At 60.7% G+C, this 15,581-nt stretch overlaps 1 protein-coding gene across 29 annotated transcripts in view; it reads right to left on the bottom strand.

The window, feature by feature from the left end:
- Nucleotides 1-592: 592 nt before the first annotated feature.
- The window catches only part of PHLDB1 (pleckstrin homology like domain family B member 1), a 20,961-nt gene continuing 5,972 nt past the window's right edge, over nt 593-15,581 (bottom strand). For 4 of the 29 annotated variants that reach the window (XM_085560363.1, XM_085560356.1, XM_077788054.2 and 1 more), the window contains 22 exons: nt 14,223-14,348; nt 11,768-12,855; nt 10,787-11,029; nt 10,576-10,713; nt 10,321-10,458; nt 8,323-8,451; nt 6,955-7,110; nt 6,726-6,836; nt 6,462-6,551; nt 5,830-5,952; nt 4,960-5,097; nt 4,328-4,483; nt 3,770-3,937; nt 3,349-3,465; nt 3,151-3,268; nt 2,888-2,932; nt 2,204-2,495; nt 2,008-2,098; nt 1,780-1,926; nt 1,419-1,638; nt 1,257-1,342; nt 593-996 (listed from right to left, as the gene is read on the bottom strand). In XM_085560363.1, coding sequence (XP_085416489.1) covers nt 856-996; nt 1,257-1,342; nt 1,419-1,638; nt 1,780-1,926; nt 2,008-2,098; nt 2,204-2,495; nt 2,888-2,932; nt 3,151-3,268; nt 3,349-3,465; nt 3,770-3,937; nt 4,328-4,483; nt 4,960-5,097; nt 5,830-5,952; nt 6,462-6,551; nt 6,726-6,836; nt 6,955-7,110; nt 8,323-8,451; nt 10,321-10,458; nt 10,576-10,713; nt 10,787-11,029; nt 11,768-12,855; nt 14,223-14,348 — 4,061 coding nt within the window. In that variant the 3' untranslated portion in view covers nt 593-855. The remainder of the gene's footprint in view (nt 997-1,256; nt 1,343-1,418; nt 1,639-1,779; nt 1,927-2,007; nt 2,099-2,203; nt 2,496-2,887; nt 2,933-3,150; nt 3,269-3,348; nt 3,466-3,769; nt 3,938-4,327; nt 4,484-4,959; nt 5,098-5,829; nt 5,953-6,461; nt 6,552-6,725; nt 6,837-6,954; nt 7,111-8,322; nt 8,452-10,320; nt 10,459-10,575; nt 10,714-10,786; nt 11,030-11,767; nt 12,856-14,222; nt 14,349-15,581) is intronic. The other 25 variants (XM_085560360.1, XM_085560358.1, XM_085560367.1 and 22 more) reach the window with 23 other exon arrangements.

The raw sequence follows: 15,581 nt of genomic DNA, 5'->3' as shown, positions 1-15,581 counted from the left end.
GCGCCTCGCGGCCAGGCAGCCACAAGCCACGCCCCTGATGCCACGCCCCCCTGAGGCCACGCCCCCTTCTGCTCCCCGCCTTCGCTCGGCTCGGCGCGGCTCGGCTCGGCTCGGCGCACCCACAGCCCCTCCCTCTTTCGGGCTCGCCCCTTCCCTTGGCCTCTCCCGGTGCCGATGTTCCGGCCGCTTCCCGCTGGTGTCTCCTGCCCCTCGCCGCGGTCCCCACAGTCCTTGCGCACGGGGCCAAACCTTCAGCTCACTGCCAGTGAGCTCCCCGCGCCACAGCCCCTGCCCGGGGCAGGCTCCGGTGTGTCTGTAACGTGCCACGCAGGAGGGACAGCCCGGTTCACGAAATGCTTTATGACCGGGCAGCCCGCGCCACAATCCTCATCTGGCCCCAGCACAGGGGGGACAATGATCCGTAATTACAAAAGGTTTACAAAAAGGGCTCTGAGTCTACCACGGTGGGACATCCTGGTGGGGGCACTGCATGGCCTCACCATGTCCTCCCCTGGAACACTATGGCAGCAACTATCTGCATCAGCCTCAATACCATCACCTCCCCAAGGCAGAGAGCTCGGGGCCCAGCAGGTCTTTGGCAACTTTTTACATTTCAGCACTTTGATATTGTTCCAATAAAGTTTCTAGAAAGTCAACATAAAAAAAAAAAACTTATTCCCTTGCCTAGACAGGCAACACTCAGGACCACCCAGCTGCGCCCAGTGCAGGTCCACGACCTTGGTGTGCACAGCCCTTGGCATGAGGCAGGGACCATGGTCCCCTCAGGAGCTCCTCGCTGCTTGGGATGCTCGGAAGTCCATGCAGCTGGTGGATCTGGGGTGCACAGCACCGCCCTCAGTTCATGAACTGGGTATAGCCCTCTGCCCCAGTGACAATGACGTCCATCCAGATGCGCATGGCCTCGGCTGATGGTGCCACCATGTAGTAGAGTCGGTCGTGGGTCTTGACACAGAAAGTGAGCGCAGGATTGGGGCTCTGGAGGGGACAGTGAAATCACAACTCTGTTCCCCTCTGAGCAGCAGCAATCCCCTCCTTGTTCCCCCACAATGCCCAGCACTGGGGTCCTGTCCTCAGTGCCCTTGGCACCATCAGGACCATGGACCATTCCAGGAGCATCCCTGGCACACGCTGCCCTGCTACCTCCTACCAGCGTGACAGAGGACAATGCAGGAAAACGGGGACATCCACGGGAGCTCCCAGCGGACACCACAGCAGTGGCAGTGCCCAGCTCTCACCTTTGCAGCACTGCGGAGGTGGTCATAGTAAACCTCTTCAATGGCTTGGAAGTAGATAACACCCTTCAGCTTTGTCTCATGTTTATCTGCCCAAGAGAGGGAACTGCTGTTGACCATGGGTGATGGCACGGGGAGGGGATGTGGGGTGGCATTGGGACTCACCCACGTAGTAGGAGAGGGTGCGCTTCATGCGGTCAAAGACAAACCAGCGCTTCTTCCAAGATTTGATCTTCCCGCCCATCTTGACCAGGTAGCCCTTACACATCTTCTCTGTCAGGATGATGTGGTAGCAGGTGTCAACATTGTGGCCTGAGGATTCGATGTGCAGCCGCAGGTTGAAATCCTCCTTGCGGATGGGGAGGTACCGTGTCAGGGGACGAGCCTGGAAAAGCAACACAGCCCTGCAAAGCCCACCGATGGTGACAAGAGCCACGTCCCTCTGCTGCAAGCTGAGACATCAGTAGCAAGGTGGGTGTGCCTCACTGTCCAGGGCAAGCGAGGGGGATGGCAGCCTGCCTCACACCTGTGAGAAGTGCTTCTCCCGCAGCTTGACCTCCTTCTCCACCAGCTTCTGCCGCCGCACAGTCTCATCCTGCAGTCGGCGTTCCAGCTGCTCCCGCCGCCAGCGCTCATCCTCCAGCGCCTGTTGACGCAGCTCCATTTCTCGCTCCTGCCGGCACGCACAGGCACTCAGCCCCAAGCACTGGAGACCTGCTTGCCATCTAGCCATGGTGCTGGTGCCCCCACTCACCCGGGACTCCATCAACCGCGACTTCTCCTCGTGTGCCTCCTTCAGCATCTTCTCCATCTCCTCAATCTTTCCTGTCTCCATCCCACTGGCACTGCAAAAGAGCCACAGCTGCTGTCCCAGCAGGAAGGACCTTGAGCCAGCAGCATACCAGCAGAGCAGGCTGTCCCCTGGCCATACGAGCTGGGCCCAGGATTACCTGGAGATGTTGTCAGGTGAGCACGCAGAGTTGTTGCCGATGGAGATGCTGGTGTCCATGCTGTCCGAGCTCTCCAAGCTGAGCGTGTCATATGCATGGTCCAGCTCCTCAGCCCGGGGCCCGGCACCATGGGGACGGCTGTGGTGGAGGATGGAGTGGTGCACAAGCCGGGGGAAGGCAGTGGGGAAGGGGGGCTGCCCATGCAGAGCTTCCCACTGGGACTGCGCCTCAGCAGCTGCTTTCTGCTTCAGCTCTGCGAGCCGCCGTTTCTGCTCCTCAATCACCTGTCGACCTGTGCCACGGGAAAATGAAAATGTCAAGTTAAATGTGCCACATTCAGAGCCACATCATGGTGGGCGAGGGGGTGGCACAGGCGGAAGACACTACAGGCACTGCTGGAACCACAAAAGCATGGCAGGGCACAGGTGGGAGCTGCTGTCACAGCTCTCTGGCAAGCACTGCAATCTCTCTGGGCAGGAGCTGGGGGCACATGCACTAGGCTGGCAAGAAACAAGCAGGGCAAAGCATTAGCAGGCTAGAGATGCACAGGGTTGTCTCTAAGCAGATGTTGAGATGCACCTGGACTGCTCATGCCCCTCTTATGTATGGCAGAAGGTGCCAGCAAACAGCCATGCTGCTGCCTCTGGGCTGCTCTAGGCAGTCCAAGTCACCCCACATCTCTACCTGGTGGATTGCCTGGCTGCAAGGGCTCTGCTGGGAGCAGCTTGGCTGGAGATGGGCCATCAGGTGGAGGGATCAGGAGGACAGAGAGGGGGGAAAAGCAAGAGGCTGTGAGAGAGGCACCGCATCCTGCCAGAGCACTGCTGCTGTCGCAGCAGAAGGGAGCCTCGGCCACGCTCCCTTCTCCATTGCCCAAGTGGCAGCAGGGAGAGTATGTCCCAAAGTCCCACCACCCCACAGAGCCAAGACACAGAGCCAGAGCTCACCCTTCTGCTGCAGGGCCAGCTGGCGCTTGGTCTCGATGTCCTGCAGCGTGGCCACCAGGTTGCGGGACAGGCTGCCCGCCGGGCTGGGGGGGCCCTGGGCAGGACAGCAGGTGGTCAGCTGCAAGGATGGGGATGGGAGCTGGCACCAGGCACGAGTGAGCCATGGCCAGGGTGCCTGGGTCCTCCTGGCAGCCATACCTTAGGGGAGGGGCTGCGCTCCAGCACGGAGAGGTTGAGCTGTGAGGATGAAGGGGTCCCACTCTTCATCCGAGGGGTGAGGACACCAGCAGTACCCTCTGTTTTTGCACGATAGACCTGAGCACAGAGACACAGACATGAGAGACACATAGGGGAACTGCAAAAGTCCCCCTGGAGAGATGGCTCCCCAGACCCTGTTCTGTGTCGGTGCCATCCTGGCAAAGGGATGCAGCCCAAGGGGAGGCAGAGACTGCCTACCCTAGGCCACAGGTCTGCTCTGCCTGTGCCTGCTGTGGCAGCCAGGGCCCCAGCAGCACTCAGACTACAGGGTCCACAGGAACGTCCGTCCCCACACTGCCCCACTTTTGCCACATCCAGTGGCCCCAAAGCCTGAGCCTTGGCAGCAGAGGGCCAGGATTACCTGCAGAGGCTTGTGAGAGGAGTGAGCTTTAGCTGGAAGTGGAGGAGGGGAAGAAGGAGGAGAGACAGAGGAAGAGGAGGTCTCAAAGCCAGCCATAACCTTCTGGTACCACTTCTCTAAATCAAGAGCTGGGAGACACACAGGGCCTCCCAACAGCTGCTGCTCCATCTGGAGAGAGAGGCTGCGTGAGAAAGGATGAAGGACAAATGCAGCAAAAGGGACAGACGCACAGAGAAGAGGTTGAAGCATTCCTGCCTATGCCTGCACCACTCCCCCAGAACTTAACGTGCAGACCCCTGGGGATCCTGTGCACTCCCTGGCTAAGTCCTGTCAGCTGTAGGAGTCGTTTGCTGTCCCAGAGAATGTGAGAACTGATCAAGCACAAAGACCCCCTGCCCTGGGGGCAGTGGAGCAGCAGGCAGGACAGTCAAAGGTGTGCAGAGTGTCAAGAGCTCAAGCTGCTGCTCAGCTCCATCTGCAGCTCACCTATTCCCATGCATCTCCATCACCTCCCAGAAAGAGTAAAAGGGCCCAAAGGGAGGGAAACAGGGCACCAACCTCTGCAGAGACGAAGGGAGAAGGGAGAGATGGAAGAGGAGGAAGAGGAGGAGCACAGCTTGAGGATGAAGGAGCCGGAGGGGTACAGCCCAGCAGGGAAGCAGCAGGGGTGTGGAGGCTGCCCAGGATACCTGAGAGCTGCTCAACAGTCACATACTGGGCAGAGAGAAGCAGATTAAACCAGGTTAAGAGCTAGGGCAAGCAGGCACAGAGGAACAAGCAGGCAGCTCCAACCCCCACAGGAAGGTTCATTGTCCTGGGAGGAAAACCAGTTGGTGCTGCAGCCACCCTGGGCACTGGGACAGGCCTGCTCAGCATCCTCCTCGCTTGAGACAAGCGGCCAGGACTGCATCCAGCAAACAAAGGGCCACCCCTCCAACTGCTGGGCACCTGCTCTGCTCCTGCCCTGCCACTACATCCAGAGCAGGCAAGAAGTGCACCCCAGCAAGGAGACTGGGCAGCTTGAGCCTCTGCTCCCCACGCAGCTGCAGCCAGACAAGTGTCCTGACCCCAGAGAGATGTGGGCTCCAAGCACCAGGGCACACAGGGGCTACGTGTCTGCAGCTGCCTCAGTGCCTGGGATGCAGCGGGCAACCCGAGGGAGCAAACCCGAGCATGCTCTGGGCAGGTACCTCGTTGGCTGTGGGAGCTACAGCAAGCAAGAAAGAGCGCTGAGCAGCAGCAGGGGCAGCAGCAGAAGCTTTAGTGTCCAGGCTGGGGCCATGTGCATTACTGCAGAACCTGAAAACGTCAGACAGCCTCATGTACTCCTAGAAATCCACGGCAAGGGAGAAGGAGAAGAGTTAGACCCGTGTGCTGGCACCATGGCACTGACTGCATAGTGGGAGCAAATCTCCCTGTGCATTCCTGCCCCAACACTGCCTCCCCAGCCCTGCCCTGCCGCCCATGGTGTCCCCGGTGTGCAGCACCCTGAACCCTGGGGTGCTCAAGCTGGGCTAGGTGTGCTGGCACCCTTCTTGCTCCAGCCTTCAGTGCAGCTTTGCTGAGTGCCTACAAGGGGCAGGGATGCCTCAGGGTCTTCCACAGTCACTGGCCACAAGTCGTCCCTTGTGCAGCAGCACTGAATGAGGCACCTCAAGCTGTGCCAGCTTAAAACCCACTTCCTCATCCTTTCTGAACCAAACATGCTAAAGTGGGGAACTTGCTCTTATTTTGGGAAAGCCATGCTAGCAGGACCCTACAGGATGCTGTCAGGAGGTGTCCAGCCAGATGGCAAGCAGTGAGCAAGGGGGAAACCACTGCACCAGGATTAAAATGGGGCAGCGCAGGAACTGGGATGCCTGGCAGGCTCAGGAGAGCACCTGGAATCAGGGACTGAGAGTTAATGAGCACAGCTGCCAGAGATCTGTATCATAAATGCTCCAGCCATGCTACTGTGGGGCTGCCCTGCCGCCTTGGGGTGACACCAGTCCACAAAAGGGGTCCTGGCCAAAGAGGGGTAAGTAAGCAAGCACATGCAGCTAGTCCCTCCAGTTAGTTACCTCTTGTGCCTTGGGGTACGAGTAGGTGGCAGGAGAAGCTAAGGAGGCAGCTGCTACTGGCAGGGGGCTCAGGGGCTTAGTTCCCTCCAACAGCTCATAAGGTTCTGAGATGTGGAGGGTCTCCTGTAGAAGGGTAAAGGTCACATAGGCAAGGTGGGCACAGATAGCAAGGTGGCAGCAGCAGGAGTTGTGCTGCAGGCAGGCATGAGGGGATTCTGCCATCTTGTGCCTCTTAACCAGCAGCAGGTCAGGCAATACTACAGCCCCCGAGGGGGGCATGGTTCTGGCTCCCCGTTCATAGCCACAAGCAAGGTAATGGGGCAACTCACTTCCACCTAAAAGTCCCCTGGACCAGCACCAACACATCCCCATGCTTGCTCTCCAACAATGATGGGGCCCTAGGCAATCCTGTCCCACATGCTGCTCTGTTGCATTTCCCCTTCCTCCCTCCCAACCTCTGCAGCCCATGGAGAGATTCTGAGCAGCTGGAAGCACGTGGCTTTGGTCAGGAGGTACTTGGGAATATAGGAACTGCTGCAGAGCAAAGCTGGTGGTACACAAGGCTCGTCCTCACTGATGGCAGCAGCTTACAAGAGCAGCTCTAAGCACCACAGCTTCCTCTACCCACTTACCTCTCGGAGAGCTGAAGACATTTTTGGGAAGCTCCTGCCACCTGTGACAATCTGGTATCGCCTCTCCAGAGATACGAGCTTCTCCTTCTCCTGCGCATGGGGTGACAGGCCAGAGGCAGCTGATGGTTACTGGCACCGCATGGCCAGTCACCCCCAAGCTCTCCCTACCTGCCAGCAACCTGTCAAGAGCTGGCATGATCTTATCCCCTGCCCTGAGCACCCTCAGGAGTACACATCAGTCACACAAGGCAGTCATGGCATTACCTTCTGCAGGAGCTGCAGGACACTGCTCCGCTCCCTGGCCAGGCGCTCAGCCTCCTGGGCACTCTGCAGCCGAATCTGGGCAGCCTGGGCATCCAGGGCAGCCACCCGCTCCTGGGGAGCAGGCAGCAGAGATGAACTGGCTGCTGGTGAGCCACGGGACGCAGCCTGGCCATGCCTGACCGAGGGGCACGGCCCAGCCACACCGGACCTGCTGCTTCCCCATCCCCACCTTCCTGCGGGCAATGCTCCGGTGGCACTCAGCCCGGCTCTGCAGGAGCTGCTGGCCTCGTGCCTCGCGCTCCTCTTCAAGGTGGCTCTCTCGCTCCAGCTGCTGAAACTCCAGGTCCTCAAACAGCTTGGCCTCTGTCTCCAGTGCCTCTGCCTCCTTTGAACACACAAGAGCACTGTGAGTGGATCTGACCCACTGGGTGGGTACCTCCGCATCCTGCAGGCAGGTCTCCCACAGCAAAACCTCCTGCCATGCCTCCACAATCTACTGATGCTGGCCAGGAACAAGAGCTGGTGGCCAAGCCTGTCCCCTGTGCCTGGTGTGGACAGGCAGCTTTGCCTTCTGCTGGGCATTAGAAACATGAGAGATACTGACAGGAGTGTCTGCTGTCAGAAGAAGGCAATGGAGGCACCCAGAACTGGCCAGGACAGAGCAGTCACCCCTATGAGAAGAGCTTGGCACAGCCAGGGGCTTCACCAGCCCTCAGAGACCAGCTGCCCCCGCTGAACCACACATATGGGCTAAAGCCGTGCCCTGACAGGCAGCAAAACACCATGTGCCAGTGTAACCAACAGCAACACTGTGCCACCAAGCCCACAGGTGGCAAAGCCCCAACAGACAAGCACCATGCTGGACAAGCTCCTGTGTGTCCTTCCAGCCTTCATGCACCGACAGCATGTGGCTGGACTCAGCTCCGCACATGCCAGTGCCACCCTGGCAGCCACTGTGCCATGCACCTCACAGGAATGTGTTTCACCCTGCTCCATGAGACGGGCAGCCAGTGACACAGCACTGATGTGGTGGCTCCCGAGGGCTCCCACACTTACAGACTGCTCCATCACCCCCCTGCCCACTCTACACCAGGTCCGCATCCATCGAGTGCCTGGCTGGAGCAGGCTGTGGCAATGTGGATTTATCTGAGCAGGCACTAGCCATGGGCTGGGGAAAGTCAACCACTTCCAGAAAATACCAGGTAATAGGAAAAATTGCTGAGGACTAGCAGTAACATGGATCAACATCACTGTGTAAATAAACATTCTCAGGAAACAGCTGGAGGCAGCCAGGTGAAGATGCAGCAGCCCCCAGGACTCCCCAGCCTGCCCTCCTCTGCAGGGCAGGGTCCATGCTCGTGCCCTGCCCGGTTTGAGGAGCTCTGCCGAGCCGGTGCCGAGGAGCTCTGCCGAGCCGGTCCCGCGCCCCGGGCCCGGGCGAGCGGCAAGCTTACCAGGACGATGGTGCCCGGTGCCAGCCGCCTCCAGCCCGGGTGCGACGCTCCCAGTGCAGCCCCGGCTGGCAGGGAAGAGCTGGCCTAAGCTGGAGCGGAGGGAGGTGGGCCATGGTCCGGGAGGGGTGGGGGGAGACACTGACCCTTCGCATCTGCTCCTGCAATTGCTCCCGCATTGACTCAGGGCACTTATCAAGGTGGCTCTTCGACTCATGGTAAAGCGCCTGGAGTTGCTCTAGCTCCTTCCTTTCAGCATCAACCTTTGCCCTTTCCTGAATCAGGGGAGAACAAGACAAAACAAAAAAAAAAAACAAAAAAAAAAAAAAAAAGAAAAGAAAAAGGAAAAAAAAAGAAGACACACTTCTCAAATGGGCGCCATGCAGAAGCTGTGAGTTAGAAGAGGGGCTCAGCTGGAGACAGAGGGGGCTCAGGAGAAGGAGCATCATGGCATCTAGAGGGGGATCGAGAGATCAAGAGATACAGGAGCCAGCAGTGTTAGAAGAGTTACAGCCAACCCCTGACCTCAGCTTTGTGTTTCCAAAAACAAACTTGCAGGCAGCAGAAAGATCAACGCTGATAGTATGGTTCAAGTCATCCCAGTCCTGCACATGGCTGCATCACAATAACCACTAGCTGGCTTTGTTAACTGCTACCAGTTAGGAACTGCAGGTGCTGAATGCAGCCTGAGGTCATGGACCACCCTCATCCATTAGAAGGAGAGGGCAGCACTGGGCAGCAGTGAAAGCAGGAGGCTGTGGTCCCACAAGAGATGCTCAGGCTGTGATGAGTCAGCAGCAGAGCAGACACTGACTCCTTGGCCTGGGATGAGGGGCCTGGCCACAGGAGCAGTAAAATGGGGCCAGCAACACAGGACTGGCATAGGGGAACCACCCACAGGTTTGGCGGTACCATATGGGGGCTTGGCATTGAGAAATGCCTGCTGCAAGGAACCCTGTGCTCCACAGAGAGACATCATGAAAAGGGATGAGGGAACATGCTGGCAGGGAGGCAAGGCTGGCACAGGCAGGTGCCCCAGGAGAGCAGCTATGATTGCCTGGGTGCTCCTGGACATGCAGAGATGTCAGAGGTGATGGTGGAGTTCAGTGCCGGCACTGTTAGTGTGAGTAGTGCAGATGGGCTAGGAAAGTGGGTGGTTAGGTCAGCAGAGAGGCTGGGAGAGGGCTTTCCCTGCACTCCTCTCCTGGTTCTGTATGAGGCTGTCCCTGGCTACAGAAGATGCCTACAAAGGGCTAGAAGACCTAAACCAGAACAAAACCCCCAAATGCTTTTGGAGCACCACTGGCAGGCACCAATGGCCCCTCTTCCAGGCCACAGGCACACCAACAGCCCTGGCACCCACAGCCATGGGGCTGGCCAGACCCCAGGGGACACTGATGTCACATGATGGTGACACAGAGCAGCTGGTGGGACCTTGGCATAAGCTGCACAGGGACGATGGCCTCAGGCAGCAGGGAACCAGATCCCAGCAGCTCTCCTGCAGCTCTCCCGTCGACAAGGCCACGCCACACTGCCTGCAAGGCTGTGGGATAGCCAGCAACCAGCAGCTGGGACAAACGTGCCACACACGCAGCATCATGGGTGCCTTCTGGCACCACAGGCAACACCGGGGGAAGGGGGCCAGGACCCACTCCTAAAGCCACCAAGCTAAACACCTGCAGTGGTTTCTCAGCCACCTCCAGCAAGCTGAACACTACAGCAACAGCTGCCATCACACATGGAGGCGCAGCAGAGTGAGGTGACTTGCTGCAGCTCCCTAGTGAGGACAGGTAACGGGGAGAGCCAAGGCCTCTGCTTCGGCACTGCCCGCTGCAGGCAGCGGCCATCTGGAAAGCCTCACACCACAGTCTCCCTGCCAGAGCAACAGGCAGCACCTGAAATGCTTCATGAGCATTGGCTGTGCTCTCCTCCAGCAGAGCTGTTTGACCAACCCCAGGCAGACAGACAGATTCCCCCCACAATGCAAGCCATAGGGGCTGCTTCCCAAAGCCTCTGCAGAGGCCCAGGGTCTGGAGAACACATCCGCAGGGGAACGCTGCAGCTTGAGGCATTGCAGTGCTGGCTGTGAGTGCCAGGGAGGTATGGCACAGCTGGTGCCAATGGGAACCTGTCACTGGGCTCACCTTGTCCCGCTCCTTGCGGATGTTGGTGTCCAGGCTGGAGAGCTTCTCCTTCAGCTGCTGCACCGCTTCCTGCTCCTGCCGCAGCCGCACCACCTCTGATTCCCGCTCACCCTGCAGCAGTGCCTGCTCCATCTCTGCCTGGACAGCCAAAGCAATGTCACGACTGCTGCTCCAGCTGGATCATACCCTTAGGATTCAGCGCTGATGGTGAGGGCAGCAGGCAGAAGGGGACCCAGCAGTGTCCCGACCTCTCACCTCTTGCGATGTCTCCTGCAGCTGCTGCTCCAGCTCCTTGACACGACCCTTCAGCTGGTCCAGGCGTCCGAGGACACCGGCACGCTCCTCCTCCAGCCGCTGTGCCTCCTTGGCCCGGGGGCCTGTCAGCTTCTCGTGCTGTGGAAAGGGCTGATTGGCATGGCACAGTGCAGCGTGGCATGGTAACAGAATGGCACAGATGTCCCCCTACCTCGTGGTGGGTACTCTCAGTGCTGCTGCACTCCTCCTTCAGGTTCTCCTCATCCGACCTCTCCACGCTCTCCCTCTGCTGCAGCTCTTCGACAGCATGGCCCAGAGCCATGGCACCCCTGGGCACCCACTGGCCAGCATCTGTGTCACCAGCTAGGAGCCTGTGCATGTCACCTGGCACGGTGCTGTCTGTCTTGGTGTACTCAGCACAGAGGTTCAGGATGGTCTCCAGGCGTTGCCGCTCCTGTAAGAAAGAACAGTCCCCATCCAGCACGTGCTGTGGCAGGAACAGACAGAACCCTGTGCCAACGGTGGCCACCAGAATACGGACCTGCACGCTGGCATGGGCAGGCAACATTACAAAGCACAATGCAGCCAGCCCGACCCCACAGCAGAGGCAGGCACGCGATGTGCTGGGAGCTGAGACAGACTAATTACAGGCAGCAGGGCCGGCTGCCGAGCGCCGCCGCTATTTCCAGGCAGTGACTCAGGCTGCCTGCGCCAGGCGTGAGTCAGGGCTGAGCAAACACAGCCCTGGTGGCTCGGCCTTCAGGACTGGCAGACACGGCAAACCTCATCCAGGCAGATACCAGTTTCATAAAAACCCCATCAGCCCTAAATATAGATGCAATGTCCACAGAGCCTCGGCACCACCACCAGCAGATGGACCCTGGCAGGGATGGACAAGATGTGGAGAGTTTTGCAAAGGCAGGGGCACCACCATTTTGGCCAGTAGCCCTGGGGCCATGCCAGCCCCACCAGCTTCCACAGGCTTCTGTAACTCAGGAGCTTTGTATTCCCAGAGAGCTGCTGAGCACCGATGGCTCCTCCTGGCCATAATCCCCCTGGATAAGCCGGCAGCCTGGCAGCTGTGGCAAATCCCCAAGAGGCAAAGGCCAGGTTTCAAAGCAGCAAACAACAACTGCTATTTGCAGAGGGTGTCCCACACTCAAATGTGTCCCCTCCCAACCCCAAGGCTCACCAGGCGCTCCATCTCCTGCTCCCGAACCCGCTCCTGCCGCTGCCGCCGATGGTACTCCAGCAATTCATCCTCGTTGTCACTGATCTCAGTGATGCTGTTCTTGCGCTCCCGTGACCCCACTGGCAGCTGTGGGTCCCCCAAAGGCTTCCTGGGGGTGCGGGGGCTCTGCCGGGGCGAGGGCACAGCTGGGGAGCCCAGCCCGTATGCGGGGCTCAGGCAAGTACTGAAACTGGGACGGCGTGTGGGGTTCTCTGACAGCAGCGGGGGTGAAGGACCCCCAGCACCTTTTGACTCCTCCGGGCCCTTGCGCCTGGCACGGGGACTGCCAGGCACTTCCCTGCCCAGCCGTGGCTGTGGGGAGGGGGTGTCAGGGGCCACTCGGGGGCTGGCAGCCCGGCGTGACAAGGAGGGACTCAGGGGAGGCAGCTCCCGCATGCTCTCAATGTTCCTCCGGGCAACCCGTGGGCTCTCGGGGAGCTGCAGCCGGGCCTCTGGGACCGCCCTGCTGCTGGTGGGCTGCCGGCTCGGGGCCAGAGAGTCCCGTGGCTCCCGGAAGGGACTGGGGGGCCGCTCCTGCAGGGCCACCCGTGGCCGCGGTGCCACCCTGGGCATCAGCCGAGGGCTGCCCCCCCTGTGGTCCCCGAGCCTCTCGGCTGGCCAAGGCTCACTAGAACCTGCAGCAGGCAGAGTGGGGGGCTGGACAGTATGGTTGTAGCTGGAGGAGCGAAGTGGGAGAGGGGGTGGCACGGCTGGGCCTTGCTCTTGGCTGCTGAGTGAGGGGCTGGTGTAGCTGCTGCTGCTGGCTGGGGAGGAGAGGGGAGAGAAGTTCTCATAGCTGGAGCCCCCTGAGGCAGCCCCAGGGCTGGATGGAGGGGACAGGAGGCAGCGCCCACCCCCATTCACCACAGGGGAGAGGGGGGATTGGCTGCAGGCAGGCGGCTTCTGGATGCCGGAGGACCCCGACTCCTCCAGCACCAGCGAGTCCATGATGTCCTGCAGGTCCTTCTCGATGGAGCTGACAAGGGAGCTGTGGCTGTGACACCCACGCTCTGACAGCTGGTGGCCACCATTCACCAGGGCCTCGGATTCTGCAGGGAAACAAAGGAGAAGGCATCAGTGTGTTTTGACTTCGCCGCAGCCCCTGCCTGGGCTGGGTCCTACAGAGCAGCCTGGCATCATTCTTCCACTCAGCCTTGCAGAGTCAGAGCTGGATTGCAGCCCCTCTCTGCTGCACCCCAACCTGCCTGCACCCCGCTGCCACCCTTTCCCATTCCAGCTGGGGAGCCGGGATAGGGAGGAGGCTGGAATCCCGCTAGCCCCATCACCCAGGAGACAGAAACCTGAGAGGACAGCCGCCCTCCCTGCACTGCAGCTCCCTGCTCCACTCCCTGGAGAGCAACTGCCCTCACCACCTCCTGCCACCCACCACTTGCCCCCTTGCATGCTCTGGTTTCCCAGCAAGGGGTCAGAGATGCAATTGCCAAAAGCTGCTGACCTGCAGCATGTCCAGACCCACCACCACGTCGCCCGCAGCCTCCCCACACCCCAGCCAGGGTGCCCCTGCTTGGGTTGTCCAGTCCTCCCAGCGCAGCACCGATGTGCCTGTCACTCAGGGGACCAGCGAATCGCAGCAGGCGCAGGGCTCAGCCAGGACAGCGTGCCACCCGGGCTGCGTCACCCCTTGGCACCCAGCAGCTCCCCCACAGCAGCTGGCACTGCTTTCATGCCTGGAAAGATGTGCCACAGCCCTGTCAGTGTGATCCCACCCAGTCCCGCATGGTAGAGTGAGCATGCAGGGCCCACACGGGATGGTGCATGGTTGCATGATGCTCCTCAGCCACAGCACCTCCCCATGTCCCTCCTCCTGTCCCCCGGCTGCAGGCATGCTGCCTTCCCAACACACACGTGGCACGGGAAGGCAGCCAAGCTCCTCTCCCTGTGCCAGGGTGTGCTGGTGAGGGCAGGGATAAGGGCTACCAGCCCAGGGATCAGTGCTGGAGAGTTGGACATCCCCAGGAACCAAGCATGGTACTGGCACCTGGCCCATTGCCCCACGGACATGCAGACACAGCAAGATAAGCTCATGAGATGAAGGGCAGCAGCCAGAAGAATGGCCTTCACAGCCCCAGCACAGCCACTCCAGCACATAAACACCCGTTTTCTAGCAGTGGGGGGGCTCCGACGGGCGACGGCTCTTCCATGGCCTGGCTGGGCAGAAGTGAAAGCCATGCCTCAGTGCCCCCACAGACAACCTCTCTGAGGTGATATTAATCATTAACAAATACCAGTGCAGCTGCCATACCATGCCAAGCTGACGGATGGCACAGTGCAGCCAGGTGTGAGCCCAAGTGCAACTGGACAGGACTGGGAGAGCATTGGGAACTGGGAAGGCTGATGGGTCAGGGAGCACTTCAGCATCTGCCCTGCCCCGCCTGGGACAAGGAGGATCACCTACTTGCTGGTAGCCCATAGAGAGCCGATGGGCTTCTGCCACCCGCTGGGATCATGCTCTTAATCCACTTGGCCTCAGCAGGGTGGTTGAAGCGGAGGAAGGTGGCCTGGCCCAGGCAGATGGTGCACCCTTGGGAGAGAGGAGAGAGGGTTCAGATGCTAGCCGGCAGTATCAGAGTACTCCTGGAAAGTGCAGGGAAGCAGTCGGGCGTTGCTTGCCCTAAGATGCGCCCTCGGGAAGGCAGCGGGCTCCTGCTGTCAGCAGAGGCTTAGGGGGAGGCTGAAATCCAGGTCACGCCACAGCAGCTGCCGGCAGCGCATCTCGGGCGCAGGCACAGCTGGGGTCCCCGCCGGGGGCCGCGGGAGCTGGCGGCACTCCAGGGCTTGCGTGGCTGCCAGCTGCAGACAAGACAGCTCCTGTCCCTGCTTGCAAAGCATCTCTTCTTGGCCCAAAGCAGCAGCCCTCTTGGGGCAAGGCTGACGAGCAGCGCCGGGGAGGAAGGCACCTCAGGAAGGGAAGGGGAGGCGAGTCGTGGGCGCTCGCTGTGCGTTCACCTGCTGCTCGTGGTGCTGGGGAGGCATGTGCTGGCAGCAAGGAGCATCAGGCGGCTCGAAGGCGGCTTGCTGCCGACACACCCCACTTTGAAGCGCCTGCCAGGCCTCTGGGGAGAGGCTCGCTCCATACCAGCAGCCGCTGCTGAAAATCCCTCGCCGGAGGGGACGCGTTTTTTGGAGCACCCGTCAGCGCAGCTCACAGCCAGGAGAGCGAGAGGCACTACGGACTAACTGCTATCGCCGTCGTGAGGGCCTGGTGCCCCTGTCCGAGCGCCAGGGCGGGACAGAGTCCTGCTCACCCGGCTCCACGAGGGCATCCCTGCCTGCCAGGGAGCAGCACCGACGCCCAGCCTGGCAGCGGCTGTGCCGGAGAGATGCACCGCTGCCCTGCGCCTTCCTTCCCACGTGCCGGCATCAGCGGAGCCACAGGTCGCCCCGGCAAAGGAGCAATAACCGAAGCCTGACAGCCCCGCAGTTCAATCCGCCGTGGCCCTGCACAGATGCTGTCCCTGCCTGCCCCGGGGACGGGAGGATGAGCGGCTCGGCTGACCCCTGCCCACACCCCGCAGCCTACCACGGCCCTCGCCGCCTCCTGTGGGACCGGCGGGACCTGGCAGCAGCCCGGGCCGCCGCCGGAGCCGTCTCCGCGTGGCTCCCATTGTCCCCGCGGGGCGCCCACGCGGGTGTGTCCCCCCTTCCCCGAGGGACGGGGCAGGCGCGGGGACCGCAGCGCCACGGCCTCCGGGGGAACACGGATGGCTCCGTGACCCGCGGAGGACCGGGAGCGAGCCCCGCCGGCGCGGACACG

This window comes from Lonchura striata, chromosome 24 (genome assembly GCF_050655825.1).
Source record: "Lonchura striata isolate lonStrDom1 chromosome 24, ASM5065582v1, whole genome shotgun sequence".
In the NCBI taxonomy this organism is placed as follows: Eukaryota; Metazoa; Chordata; class Aves; order Passeriformes; family Estrildidae; genus Lonchura; species Lonchura striata.
This window is presented reverse-complemented; position numbering and strand designations above follow the sequence as displayed.